This window comes from Prosopis cineraria, unplaced genomic scaffold, assembly GCF_029017545.1.
Source record: "Prosopis cineraria cultivar Desert tree isolate PC_DT_omini unplaced genomic scaffold, ASM2901754v1 PC6, whole genome shotgun sequence".
Classification (NCBI taxonomy): Eukaryota; Viridiplantae; Streptophyta; class Magnoliopsida; order Fabales; family Fabaceae; genus Prosopis; species Prosopis cineraria.
In genome coordinates, this window is record NW_026555337.1 from 12,255,357 (window position 1) to 12,270,734 (window position 15,378).

The following is a 15,378-nucleotide window of genomic DNA, read 5'->3' on the forward strand; positions in this document are numbered from 1 at the left end:
TTGAGCATACTTTCCCTTTCAATGAGGGATTTTTTAGGAATTCTCCCAATATTAAATTGATTATTTAAAAAAAAATAATGGTAGGAAAGATTTGTTTTACTTTTGGCCAATAACCTCAAGAAAAGTATTAGAAGACCAAAGACTTGTGATATGGATAAAAAAAATATAAAATAAAGCAAATTGAAAGAAGGAGTAAGGGTTACTTTTATTTTTAAACTTTATACGACAGGTCATAAATGTTTCTAAACTCAATCATGAGTCAATTCTGTTCCTCAACTTTAAAGATTCCCTTCTTTATCACCCTACCATTTTGTCACTATTAGTTGATCATTAGGGGGTCTCACATTATATTTTTAATATTTTATTATAAAATATTTGAGTTGAAAGGTAAAAATGACCTTTAATTTGAAAAAAAATAGTGGCACTCATTGATGATTAATGAATATAAAGTGTTTTTAATGTTAAGGTGATGGCGAAGGGATTTTTTAAAGTTAAGGAATAAAATTAACTTAGTTGAATTTAGAATCAGTTGCGACCTTTTGTGTACAATTTAGGAACAAAAATTATCTTTAACCCTTAAAAGAATAAAAGATTCTATGTTTCAATCATTAAATTTAAAACAAAAATTTGATCAACCCTAAGTGATTAATTTAATCAATTATTTGATCATTCATCATCCAAACATGTCCAAGGAGGATGAGGTTTCAAAACAATGGGATGACAATAAAAAAAGAGAAAATAATAATAAAATTCTTTTAAATTATATAAATAACAATATAGTCTTTCAAAATGTTATAATTTCACTGAAGTCTCTAGGTACCTTTTTATTAATAAATTTTAAATTGAAAAGTTTATTTTACCTTTATTAATAAGTTGCGATTTCTTGTTCAATTTTTATGATTCTGTGAATAAAAGTTATGATTATTTAAATAAAAGTTATGAATGTGGTTTGTTATTTTGAGAACTTTTTTTTTTAATAGAAATTACAATTGACAAATTGTGATTTTTTATTCAATTCTTGCAATTTACAAAAAAAAAAGTTATTATTCCTTAAATAAAAGTTATGATTAGAATTTATTTTTTAATAATATAAATTACAGTTGATAAATTGTAATTTCTTATTTAATTTTTGCGATTTACAAAATAAAAATTGTGATTTTTTAAACTAAAGTTGTGATTTGAACTTGTTATTTTTAGTAAAGGTAAAATAATCTTTTTAATTTAAAATTTATTGACAAAGAGGTTCTTAAGAATTTCAATATAATTATGAAATTTTAAAAAATTAAATTATTATTTATATAATTAGGAAAGATTTTATTATTATTTTTTACAAAAAAAGAGGAAAGAAATAACTAGTCGAACATTTTCATTGAAATAAATTCATTAATTATTTGTTTAAACACACATTAACATTCTCTTTACTTATTTTCTCCCTTATTCTCTATTCATATTTTATTAATTATTTTTGATAATATATGCTCATTCTCTTTGGAATTATATGACATTTGTTAATAAATGTTATTTAAAAATATAAGGTACTGTATTTTAGTTTTTGGCCAAAAAAAAAAGATACAAGTAATTAATGAGATTCTTCCAGCAATGTCCTTAATAAGTATTTAAAATTAATCAGATATTTATATTTATTTATGATTAAATTATTTTATTAAATAACACTAAATATAAAAAAATAAGTATTTTTAATAATATTAACTGTTGCAGAAATTACTTAAAAATGGCTCGAAATGCGCTAGTTCTTAAAAAACAAACAGGAAATAATGTAGCGCTGGGGCAGACGCAAAGCTGCATAACGCGACGAAGGAGACACTGTCCTTCGCACATCTACAGGTGAATCAGAATCCTTCCTCTCATCTTCTTCTCGGATCTCCCCCCCCCCCCCCCGGTTTCATTTTTGAGCTTCGGAATCTTTTGCGATTTTCAGAATCCCTAATTTTGAACATTCTCCAATGTGTATATATGGGAACTGCAATTGATGGCATTTGCCATGTTAAGCTTCTATTGGAATACAATCCATCATAGCGTGAGCACATTTTGAGCCCATCAGTTTCCAGAAATTATGAATGTCTTTACTGTGCTGCTCAATCTGTCAGTTGGAATGATTTGGTTTTTATTTTATGAAAAATTGGAGCAATTTGAATACATGAGAATACGAAGATAACCAGGATTCATTTGTTACTGGCTTGAAGAAATTGTTGTAGTCTTCTTGGTGCAAATAGTCAGATAAAGTGGAAGAATTGAACGAAATTGAAGGGCAATAATAGGGATGTATTTGAAGAGGCCATTGTGGAGTGAAAAATTTCAAGAAGGGAAAGGAGAATCAAAAGAGTCTGATGGAGATACACCGGCCTCTACGGCAGTGGGGGAGCTCGTGAACTCTCTTAACCAACAGAGAGTATACAGGGAGGTAACTCTTGCTCTTAGAACAGGTCTCCGAGATGCTTGTGCTGAGTTCTCATTTCTTCGAGTCCGTGGACTTCGTTCTATTCTCAAGTTCCTCCGGAATGTGGCTGAATCTGATGCAACTATTGACCTCTTTAATCAAACCCAATCTATCCCCGAACTTCAAGGTATGTAAGTTGTGTTGTGTTATTGGGAGATCGCTTTTTTATTTTTTTAGTCTGTTTGGTTTTGAATTTCAGCTGGTTTTTACTATACAGTGGTTCCAGTACTCTTTCAACACTCTCTAAAAGAGTCTGGAGATGACTACAACGACGATAGGGTGGCCAATTTGAATCATATATTTGGTGTGGAACCAATGAAGATAACAAGTCCATCAACGGATGCTGAAGTTGCATTGGCGCTACGAGTCTTGGAAGGTTGTTGTTTGCTTCACCCCCGGAGCAACTCTCTCGCCCATCAACACAAGGCAATTCAGGTACCAATGCATTTTTGTATGTGGTAGCTTTAACATATTTTGAATGTTATTTGCTTCACCCCCGGAGTACCTTTCTCTTAAACATGGGACACCAATCACTATCCTCCTTAGAGTTAGACAATCGCTTTATGCTTTTACCGAGAATTTAGATCTTGTTATGACGTCCCCAAAACTTAGCATTCAACTGTTCTTTGAGTGCCTTCATTACGTTCTTAGAGAGAACAAAGGTGTGGCCTAGCAGGATTGAATAATCATATTTTGTTGCAAAAGAAATTGATGGTGCCCATATAGTTATGAAGAGAGAAATTAATAACACATCCACCAACTCCATCATTGAATGATAAACTCAGCCAATCCTGTAATCATTGATTGGGAAAAAAATCCAGCTCAAAGGACACAGCTGTAGCAGAAAAAGTTGAAAAAAAAAAAAAAGGAAAGTCTCTTGTACTTTGAGAAGCTAGAGGTCTTCAAAATCCAAACTGACGATTTATCCTTGTCTTTATTTTCCTTTCTTTGCTCTCTTACTCTTCTGACTAACAGATTGCAATTGATGACACAAAAACAATGTATTAGCCTTCACGTGCATCTGACCCTTTCCTTAAATTCGTTAAACTGTCTTCCTTCTAGATGTCCTTGTTTCCTTTGTGCTTGGGTATACATTTACAGATGCATGCCCTAGTAATAGGGGGTCTGTCATTTATTTTGATCCTATGATTATCCTATGACCTTATTAAGATTTCATTAATTAAAGTTTGGCACTCTTTAAATATTGCTTTTCAGAAAGTAGAAGGATGCTGTCCTAACTTAAAAGATTGTAACTGATTGATGATGTTCCTTGAAACCAAGTGAGCCTAGCAATTGTTTATTCTAATCTTTTTTAACACCATTAATGTAATTTTAACTCTTGATAAGGTTTGGCTCAAGTCCACTAAATGAAGATAGGGGTCACGAACTGCCTTGGTCTTTAAAATATATTAGAACTAATGAAGCATGCATGCACAAATGATGTAAAATCAAAACATTAAGAATAATATAATAAAACCTCCAATTCTTTTGAACAATGAGTCTGCTTGAGTTATTGAGCAAAAACCCAAAGGGAAGCATGCAAATAACTTTATCCCATATCATGTTCATACAGTTTTGGACGTTGCACTGTGACTAAATGCATGGACAGAGGGAATCAAATTGTTTCTTACCTTGCAGGTTTTGATGAATATATTATCCACTCGGGGAGTACTTGAGCAAAGTGCATGTTTGGACGCTCTAATCTCTATAATGGTGGATTCACCGCCCAATCAAATGGTAGAACTCTCTTGTCTGTGTATCAGTTGAATGTGTGGACTAATCTTTTCATAGGTCAGAACACATGAATACTAGTGTTTGGCAGAGGTTTACCTAAGGAATTTGGTACGAAAAAGTCCTAAATTCCTTAGTATCATGAGTTTAAGATACAAGATTGGCTCAAATATATAGGAATTCTAGATCCCTGTGTTTCAATTTTCCAGATCAAATTCATACTTGGATTCATAATTTCTAAAATCTTGGTATATAGGATTTCTGCACGCGGCATGTCAAACACTCAAAAGAAAAGTAATCTTATTTTTGAGTTTTTATTTTTGTTTGAAGAAGCTAAAAGAAATGAGTGTATTGGCTTAACTTCAAGGCTTACCAATAAAGGTCAGATGATCTTACGTCTTGATACTTAGCTGAGAGTTTGTCTGAGGTTTGCTGCATAGAACATTCTTGTTCTGTCATTTCTAAAATCTGCATCTCTTTTTCTAATGATTTATGGCTTCTAAAAGCTGCATCTCGTTTGCTTATGATTTATTAGGATTTTGAGAAATCTAATGGCATTATGGAAGTTGCAGACCTCATAAGAGACAAACAGGCAGATGAAAATCTCAGGTACTGCTTGTTCTTTGTCCATCTAGTCTCACTCATATTCACACTTGTTTGAACGGTGTCTGCTGTGGATCTTCACTGTGCAACATGACAAATAGTCACATGTTGATCATATTTGGGCCCCTTGCTTTGGAGATTGCAATTCATAACTCCAGTTACTCTGAATTAGCTTTCCTTCCATTTTATTGTTTATATAATATTGGATGAAAATATCATATTTACTTTCCAAATCATATTATATATGTGATGCTTTTTTCAACTTTATGTAAATGACCGCATATACTATGTTTTGTCTTTTATGGCTCAGCGTAATGCTAGGGGTATTTCTTTTGTAAACGAGAATTTCAAACCCATGCACACTTCCTATGAATAGTTGATTTTAAAAATTCATTATTTTATATATCTTTTTTTTTTTTTGGGCACTTTATATAAGGAGTTCTTATGGATTGCTGTTTATTCAGTTTTGAAATCTGGTTTTTGCATGCTTATTCCCTGGAAGGAGACCATAAGTGTAAAATAGTTTTATTTTGGATATTATTATTCCTAAATAATTTTTCCACCCTGTTTTTCATGCTGTGTTTCAACCATTTTTGCATGACTCGAGTTGCATTAATGAGAAAATTTCATTCCTCAGGTTGAAATGTGGGGAGTTTTTGTTGCTTCTCATTGGACACGTCAATGGAAGGGATGGGGCTCCTTTGGCATCAGTACATGAAGATATAAGGCATCTGCTTGGGGAGAAATCAGCTTCCTTGATTTGGGCAGCAAGTCAGTTTGGGTCAACCCTGGATCCTGAGCAGAGATTAACAGCTCTACAGATCCAAGCTCGCAGGGTGCTTGAGTCATTGAACTTGTACTGAAGTTCTTGGTCACATGAAGGAGCAAAGTTTTGAAGTTAAAAAGTAGCTAACTTCTCACCCTTCGCCACTAAACTACACCCTGGTGGCATGCATGTGTACTGAATTTGATTTTAGGAATCCTGTCAATGAAAACGCTAGCAATTCTAGTTTATATTTATTATAAAATTGGATGAGAATGTGGTCTGTGATTGCTATTCGCATTCTGAGTCGTTGCTTTCTTAGCAACTGTGTTCTTTGTTAACATTTTTCGTCTACATTTGTCGTTCAATGCGCTTTTGCATAATGTGCTCAAGGAGATAAATTTATGATTCAAAATGAATTCATGTGTTAAGGGTTCATAAATTTTCACTTTCCCAGGAAAATCTTTACTGTCATGGTGAATATCAGCAAGTGTCATTGATTTACAGGTACCATGGGTGTGCAGTGATTTGCGTAAAAGATCATATGTTAAATCATATCTGTACATCGAAACAATTTAGCTTTATTTCTCGGAAAATGACAATTTACGAGAGGACTATGGTCAAATTTCGCAAGCTTAGTTTTCTGATAAATTCGAAGCAACCTTTTAATGTTCAACGAATGATAGCACTTGTATTTTGCTTCCAGATGTTGAACTCAAGTGACTCATCCAGAAGCCACAAAAGACTACTTTTCTGCATCTCTTGTTCAGATATTCGTTCTCATTATTCTTGAAATTATTACCATTCTTGAGATTTTTGACTATGAATTCCTACCTCAGTTTTGAGACTTCAATTATGCCAGCAAGTCTTTATCAAGATGATACCCTATCCTTTTGTAACCCCTATTTAATCCGTATTCCCATAGGGGGAAAAAAACTTTGAACTCCCAACTATACATGAAACATCACTATTATATATTTCTCCTCAGATGAAATCAATTATTTTATAACAATTTGGTCTTGATGACGTTCAACTAAATCAAATCAAAGTTCATGATCCCCATTTTAGTCTCCAACAGATTCCGATGACACAATTTATCAAGTCGAAATTGATGTCAACAAACTGTAAAAAATTAATTTGATTTCAATTACTTCTAGCGATTAACATGACAATTTAATGAAGTTAATAGCATAATATGATACAAACAGCAATGTCCAGGAGTCAACCATGCAAATTGTAGGAAGGGGTGGGGGGAGGGGAACTCTGGTTTTTATATATTTGTTATAGGATTCTTCAACTAAAAGATGATGCATGCAAAAAATTTGGTCAGATCCAAGAAGGTAACAATGATTATAAAGAATGTTACCCCCAACTCTTGCACTTCATCTTCATCTTAACCCAACCACAGTCATGATGTCAGCCGTAAAGAACTTAATGCTCTTTCTTCTCCCCACGTTTCCTTTTGAGTGATCCACTCAGAGCAGCTTTAGTTTTAGCCCACTCTTTCAAAGAAGCAGCACTCCTTATAAACGAGCATGTCTCACCTATTTTAACATCTGTAGTGGATGTTTCATTTGTGCGTCTGTCACATTTTTCCTTAGCTATTGGAGCACGAGAGATATCATTGCCAGCAACATGTTGACTCTTTTCTGAGGTACTCCGGTTCATGTTCAACCAACAGATTCATGGTTGGATTCCTTTAGCTAAATCAATGTGGTTGCTGTCACCAGAACCAGCAAGGTCCTCAGCGGGCTCCTTCGCCACTGGCTTCTGAGAAAAAATTCCTGGAAAATCTGAGATATGCTGAATGAATTGGTATTCTGATCAAGCAACTGAGTCCAAGATTGCTTTTGCTTCCTTGCAATTTGAATGCAGCATATAGGGTCTTAAATACCCATAATTCTGGCCAATGTTGGTTCAAGGGGAAGGAGATGGAATTTGTTATATTTGAGTTCAAAAATGAATTTCACATGAAAAATTGAGTGGGAAAATGATAATACAAGAATTTTATGTCAAAGAAAATAAAGTGAAAAATAATATAAAGAAAGTAAGACTTAAATAGAGAGAAGTTGTCATGTATTAATAATGTGATTATTGACTCTAACAATTATAATTAATATCCTATAGGCAAATATTCACGGCCAATGAGTGTCATCGAAAAGGAATTGGAGGTTTGGTTATGGCGGATCAAGTTATGGAAGTAGGAAAATCAAAGAAGTAATGGTAAAATGAAAGGTAATAAACTTACCCTTCATTACATACTTGATATTTATACTTGTATGATAATATATATGCTTTGTTTTTTTAATATTATATGAATCATGAATAAATGTTTGAAGCTTTGTTTTTAAGTGTTTCATGGTCCATGTATGATGTATGAAACATGGAGCATGTAACATGTTAATATATTAGTTATGAAGTCATGTAATACAAATGTATGTGAAGTATGAAGGTTTTGCCTTGTATGCTTGAATGATATTGTTCACTACTAAGATTCTTTTGAATCTCATCTTAATGACTAACCAAAGGACTAGGTTATAAGCCACCAAAGGAAGATCTAAAGCAAGAAGCAAAACTAGGTGGAAGGGAGGATGAATTTCATATAGCATTACTTTTATAGAAAATGAAAAATATATAAGTAATTTCATGAGCTATGTAAATTATTGATGTGACCTTGACATGCTTAATTGATGTGTTAAAATGCATGATGGCCAATATGGTGTCATAAAATATTCTTGAGACAATAATTACATGACGCATATTCAAGACTATCTAGATTAGGCTCTATTCTGGGCAATGTTATTGTTGCATTGTATAATTTTTTAAGTTATGGCATAGATTCTGTCACTAAAACAGAGAAGTTAGAGAAAAATAAATAAACTATGCTATTTTAAACGCAAGAAGGTTTAAAATGTATTTTTATCATATAAGACTTCAAGAGATTTCAAGAGAATTTTATACTATCCTCATGTGATTTGTCTATATTTAGTTAAGATTTTTCAAAATTCAGTAAAAATTCTAGATTTCTCATTGAATAGTAACCTGATTATTAATTTAAAAATTTTAATGTATGGGTTTCAATTTTCACTTCGCTTGAACTATGTTGCTTCTAGTTGCATAGAAAAATTGTTAAAAGTGGGATTTGACACATGGTGCTAACAAATGCAGCATGGAGGTAGAGTTTTCCTCCCCAATATGCATCTCTTATATAAACAAAAGTGTATCTGAAGTTTTTAGGGGGGAGACATGGAGAAGGGATATACTGTGCATGACCAAACATTTTTTTTTTTTACTCTCTCCTTGAATGTATAAATGTGGGAAATATAATGTGATTTTTTTTTTATTCTTTGCGAGGTGGCTTTATTATCTCCCTAGATTCATTAATAAAGTTATTAAATGTAGGGGGATTAGATTAAGGGAAATTTGATGAAAAGGACCTTGTTAAAAGCAAAATTAATCAGAAGGACCAAATGAAATTCAAGGACCAAAAGCAATATTTTATTTATTAAAAAATATATTCAAATGACCAAAATACCCTCTCTTTAAAAGAATGAAATCGAAAAAAAAAGGTTATTTGTTCAACACATACACTTTGAGTTTGAAGCCTTGCACCCTCAATCAGAAGCCTTGCACTCAAACTAGAAGTCTTGTACCCTCAATCAAAAGCCTTGCATCCCAACCCAGAAGTCTTGCGCCCCAATCAAGAAGCCTCGCACCCTAACCCAAAAATCTTGAATCCCAGCTAAAAGCCTTGTACTCCTAACCAGAAGCTTTGCACTCATGTCAAAAGCCATGCACCTCAACCCAAACACCTTACAACTTAGCCAGAAGTCTTGCACCCCAACTCAGAGGTCTTGCATCCAACCCAGAAGGCTTGCACCACAACCTAAAAGGCTTGCACATAAGCCAGAAGGCTTGCACCTCTAGCCTTTGGGGTGCAAGGCCTCTGCATTGGGGTGTAAGGCTTCTGGGTTGGGTGCAAGATTTTTGAGTAGAGTGTAAGACTTTTGGCTCAGGGTGTAAGGCTTTTGGTTATGGGTGCATGTGTTGAACAAGTAGCCTTTGTTTTTTTTTTTTTCAATTTCATTGTTTTAAAAAGAGGGTATTTTGGTCATCTGTGCATATTTTTTAATGAATAAAATATTACATTTAGTTCTTGAATTGCATTTGGTCATTAGGACTAATTTTGCTTTCAAGGTTTTTTTCACCATTTTTCCCTTAGATTAAATGAATTTTAAAATGCGGGACAAATAAAGATAGAATTTAATTAGGGACTGGCTCAAGAATTAATTTGCCTATAAATAGTTCAAAACGGAGCATGAGTCTACTTTCTATCTATATCCTTTCAATGGTCTATTTGCGTCAACTCTAATTTTTTATGTTAATTTTTTTTTGGCAAGAAACAAACATTAAGATGTAATATTTGATTTGATAAAATAACTATATTAAGTCAAATCACTATTAAATATTATTTATCTTTACTTCAATGACACATTACTTTCAATCACTATATAAGGGAAGGGAGATATATATTTTATAAAGGGAGTCATCCAATTGACTTAAACAACGTTAAGTCAAGATGTAAATAAATACAAAAAGGTAAATATTCTACTTAGTAAATATTAAGATTAACCATTTTCTAAATATTTTTTTTACTGCCCTTGTATTAAAAATTTACAATGTATTTTCACAGTTATTAATAATAGTGAAAAAAGGGCATATTTATTATAATTATATTACTAAAAAATTGAAAAATCAAGAGCATTTGGCTGCAGAATAATCAATTATTAATGGTAAGTTATTTTAGTGACAACACCATCTCTTTAAAAAAGTTCAAATATGTATTAGTGTATGCGTGAATTGTAAATGTTAAACTGATTGTTTTTAAAAAAAATAATAGTAGAATTTTTTTTTTTCAATGCCTAAGGGTAAAATGGTATGAATGCATTTTCGTCCCAAGTTGGGCGTCCACCGGTTAATTTCTTTATATATATATATATATATATATAAATTTTTTATTGACAAAAGGAAAAACCCAAAAAATAAGGAACTAGCCACCTGCGGGCATGTATGATGTAGACACACTGAATTTTATTGCAAAATTCAACGAACTAAATTACCATCAAGCAAAGACATTTGAATATTGCATGCTTTTTTGAAATTAATCTAATCGTTGAAAATTACCTAATTATTTAACATCATTTTACTTTCTCTCTTTAATTGTATTGTAACGCTTTAGTTTTACAACTTTTTACCGTAACTTTATTAACTTTAATTTTGTCTTAATATAAAAGAAAGTGATATATTTGAGACTCTTATGAATCATGTTCCAAGACTAATATTTCGTAATACAGAATGAAAAATATAAAATAAAGTAAATTAAAAGAAAAAGATTCTAAGTTTTAATCATTAAATTAAAAACAAAAAATTGGATAATCTAAGTCATTAATTTATATAATTAATTATTTGATTATTCATCAACCAAACATATCCAAGGAGGGTAAGGTTTCAAAACATTGGGATGAAAAAAAAAAAGGGAAAGAAATAACTAGTTGAATATTTTCACAGAAATAAATCCATTAATTTATATGTTTAAATACACATTAACATTCTCTTTACTAATTTTCTCCCTTATTCTCTATTCTTATTTTAATTATTTTTAATAATATATACTCATTCTCTTTAAAATTATATGACATTTGTCAATAAATTTTTATTTAAAAATATAAGGTATTTTAGTTTTTTTTGGTAAACGTATTTTATGAAAGTAATTAATGAGATTCTTCCAGTAATGTCCTTAATAAGAATTCAAAATTAATCAGACCTTGATTAAATTATTTTACTAAATAACACTAAATATAAACAAGGGAGAATGACATAAAAATCCTTTTGAAATATGCAAATAACAATTAGGTCTCATGAAACATAATAATTTTTGTCTAAGTTTCTGGACTTTTTTTGACATTAAATTCTTTTGTAAAATGACTATAATACCTCTATTTTAAAATTTAAAAAAAAAGTAAATATCTTTCGTTATTCGATCTGCAAGCTCACCAACGATGCTTCTCTTAATTTTCTTCCTTTGATGGCCTAAAGCCCATGGTGCAGAGACAACTTTCAGAAGGCACAAAATACACTCTTTCTTCTTCTGCTTCTTCTTCTGCAGATCAAGTCAGAGAGAAAGGAATGAAGGATCGTTGAACCATTAAGTTACCAGAACCCGTTCTTCTTAGCATTATTCGATGCTTAAGTGGTGGTTGTTAATGGCAGAATTGAAGTCGTATGTTCTGCTTGGGAGATCAACCTATGCCTTTGTGACATCAATTTCTCCAATTTTGATACCTTTGAACACATGACGTGTTACTTACAACCTCATATCTCATCACTCAATATATCACCTATCATCTCGTGTTTTATCATTTACTTATTATCATGTCATATATTCATTATATTGATACTAAGGTTAAGATTTGAACTCTTAATCTCTTACTTTTCAAGTCTTATGATCTCTTTTTTTGTCAGTTGAATTAAAAAACACATGCAATCATTATATCAGCAATTAAACATGTTACATTTAATATTTAATAGAGTATTATATTTTAAAATAAATATAAATTACTTTATTTATTATAAGTACTTTTGAAAAAAGAACAATAATTAAGCATTAAAATACTAAAAAGGCTCTATATCTTTTAATATTCAACCTCTCAAAAAATATCCTACACCTTTAAATAGAAAAAAGTATAATTTAAATTTTAAAAAACTAAAACATAAATTATACTCTCTTCGTTAGAAAATCTAAAGCATTTTTTGAAGAGTTGAGTGTTTAAAAATATAATATATTTTTAGTCCTTGGAGGTATAATCATTGCCTTTTTTTTTAAAATTACCTATTAATAAATGAATTTATATTTATTGTATGATATTTAATAAGGATAAATATGAAAAAATAGGGTTAATTAGAAAATAGGTAACTATTTTATTAGGAGGTGAGATTCAGTTAAAAATGCCTTATATTTTTGAACAGAGAGAGTAATTATAATTTTAATTTATATTATTAAAAATTATTTTTTAAACAATTTTAATTTATAAAAATTAACTGTATCTAGAGCCCATAATTTGAAACAAATCCAATAGACCAGCTTAAACTCTTTCAAAAAATTTAGGGCAAAGTTACCCAGATTCTATAACAAAAAATAAAATTTGCTCATATACCTCACTTTACAAAATATTTACTCAAATACTACAAATTCACAAATTGACATCTACCAAACCGAGTTTTAAAAGCATTCAGACACAACTCGTGTGTATCAAGCTAACTTGTGTGTGAGATAATTTTTTTTTTTTAAAATGAGCATAGAGTGGTAGAAAGTAGAAATTAACATCCTATTATTCTCTCTCTCCTCCCCTAACTCACTACGTTCTCCCCACCCCCTCCCTCCCTCACACATGCATACACAGGCGTGCACATATATTACTTACTCCATTAAAATATATAAAATATTTTTTTAAAAAATAGATATAAAAAATATAAAATATTCTTAATCTTTCGAAATGTAATCATTATCTTTTTTAAAAGTGCTCCTATTAATAGTAACTTTATATTTATTATAGAGTGTTTAATAGGGTAAATATAAAAAAATAGGATTAGTTTGAAAGTAGGTAGCTACTTTATTGAAGGGTGAGATTCGATTAAAATACCTTACATTTTTGAACGGAGGGAGTAACATTTTCTTCATTTAAATATATTATTAATTTATTCATAAATAATATGAAATAATATAGAATATACCTTAAAAATAATTTATATAATATATTAATTATATATTATAATCAAATTCCTTTTGAAACTATTAAAAATAATAATAAATACTTTTAATCCAAAAATTAAAGAAAATTGATAATTTTTATATAATAAATACTTCCAATGTTTAAATTTTTATGATAATTTTTATATAAAAAATTTATTTAAAAACAAAACTTAAATATATAAATTTTGAGTTATAAAAATTATATAATTAATTTTAAAATTATATAATCTATTAATAAAAATATATAAGTCCATAATTTTTTTAGAAAAAATTAAGGATTTTAATCCTTAAAGATTATCATATTTAATTGATTAAATTATAAAAAATTGATTAAAATAAAATAAATCAGAGGAACCTAAATCATAATTGATGAAAATTAGAAGGACCTACAAATTAATTTTCTTATTATTAAATAATAATATTTAAAAATAAGTTTTAATATTTTATTTTAGTAATTTTTATATAATACATGGTTTATATATTTACTATTTATTATTATTTTTAACAGTTTCAAAAGGAATTTGGTCATATTATATTAATTATTTTTAACGTATATTCTATATTATTTCTTATTATTTATGAATAAGTTAATAATATATTTAAATGAAAAAAATATTAATATATACGTGAGTGAGAGAGAGAGAGAGAGAGAGGACGTAGTGATTTAGGGAGAGGAGAGGTAGAATAATAGAGTGTAAGTCTTGCCACCCTATATTATTATTTTTTTTTTAAAAAAAACAATTATCTCACGCACAAGTTGGCTTGATACACGTCGAGTTGTGCGTCAGAACATTTTCAAAACTCAGTTTGATGGATGTCAATTTTTAAATTTATAATATTTGAGTAAATATTTTGTAAAGTGTAGTATATGAGTGAATTTTATTTTTTATTATAGTATTTGGGTAACTTTGCCAAATTTATGGCTAAGCTTAAAAAATAATTAATTTTTTAATGTTCGGGCTTGAGAAAATTTGGACCAAGTTCGAACCCGAATACTTAAATAAAATATAAATCTTTTAAAAAATATATAAACATACTCCCTCCATTCAAAAATATAAAATATTTTTAACTAAATCTCACACTTAATAAAATAGTTATCTACTTTTAAATTAACTCTATTTTTTTATATTTATTTCTATTAAATACCCTAAAATAAATATAAAATTATTCATTAATAGTGACACTTTTTTAAAAAAATAATAATTATACCTTAAAAGACTAAAAATGTCTTACATTTGAACATTCAACTCTTCAAAAAATGCCTTACATTTTTGAACAGAGGGTAATTAATTCTTTAAATTTTATATTATTTTATACTAAAATACTATATATTTGGGTGCATTATAATAATTACTTTTCAAAAATTTAAAAATATTTATATTTTCATATTTTATTATTTAGTCAATAAAAAAATCTCAAAATAATATTTAAAATATATTTTAATATTAATTTTATATCCAGTTTTTTTTTTTAAATTCTGAGTCATATATATCATTTGCGTATTCAAAAAATATATTTTATAATTTTTTATAAAATAAGATAATTTATTTTAAAGTAAAAAAAATTTTAAAAATAAAATATGGATATGTACGAATTTCTGATTCTATTAGTAGGTAAACATAAAATAGAGCAATATTCTTAAATAATTATTTGGTTATTGTCTATGCCAGAGTTAGTTTAAAATTAAAAATAAATTAGAGTAAAAATTCTTGATATGTAAGTGTTAAATAATATAAAAAGTTTAAACAAAAACATTTCCAAAAAAAATAGTATTTTTATTATAATTAAATAATTTATTTTATATAATATAATGAGAGCTAATTTTCTTATATTTTTAAAAATGAAAAGTACATTTTATTCAAAAGCTATTAAAAAATTTGAACAAATAGAGACAGTCATTTTAAGTTAGTAGAGTATAACCGTAATTGAATTGAGATTAACTTGATCATAATTAAAATAATATAATTTAATTAAAAGATATAAAATATTTTTATATGATCATAATAAGAGCAA

General features: G+C 29.1%; 1 protein-coding gene across 3 annotated transcripts; it reads left to right on the forward strand.

The window, feature by feature from the left end:
- Nucleotides 1-1,756: 1,756 nt before the first annotated feature.
- LOC129312775 (uncharacterized) lies at nucleotides 1,757-5,974 on the forward strand. Of its 3 annotated transcripts, none has more exons than XM_054955485.1 (6): nucleotides 1,757-1,845; nucleotides 2,205-2,585; nucleotides 2,676-2,893; nucleotides 4,097-4,195; nucleotides 4,725-4,798; nucleotides 5,430-5,974. In XM_054955485.1, the coding sequence occupies exons 2-6, from the start codon at nucleotides 2,282-2,284 to the stop codon at nucleotides 5,653-5,655; spliced, it is 921 nt and encodes a 306-aa protein (XP_054811460.1). In that variant the 5' UTR covers nucleotides 1,757-1,845; nucleotides 2,205-2,281; the 3' UTR covers nucleotides 5,656-5,974. The 3 variants fall into 3 exon arrangements, with proteins under 3 accessions (XP_054811460.1, XP_054811462.1, XP_054811459.1); XM_054955487.1 differs by having other exon boundaries at nucleotides 1,831-1,845; nucleotides 1,940-2,585; XM_054955484.1 differs by lacking the exon at nucleotides 1,757-1,845 and having other exon boundaries at nucleotides 1,876-2,585.
- Nucleotides 5,975-15,378: the final 9,404 nt, after the last annotated feature.

What these genes read in the sequence shown, in the direction of transcription:
- LOC129312775 (XM_054955485.1), top strand. Translation starts at nt 2,282, where the DNA reads ATGTATTTGAAGAGGCCATTGTGGAGTGAAAAATTTCAAGAAGGGAAA. An exon ending in ATCAACACAAGGCAATTCAG is followed by an intron (nt 2,894 to 4,096) that starts GTACCAATGCAT and finishes CTTACCTTGCAG; the next exon opens with GTTTTGATGAATATATTATC. An exon ending in ATTCACCGCCCAATCAAATG is followed by an intron (nt 4,196 to 4,724) that starts GTAGAACTCTCT and finishes ATGATTTATTAG; the next exon opens with GATTTTGAGAAATCTAATGG.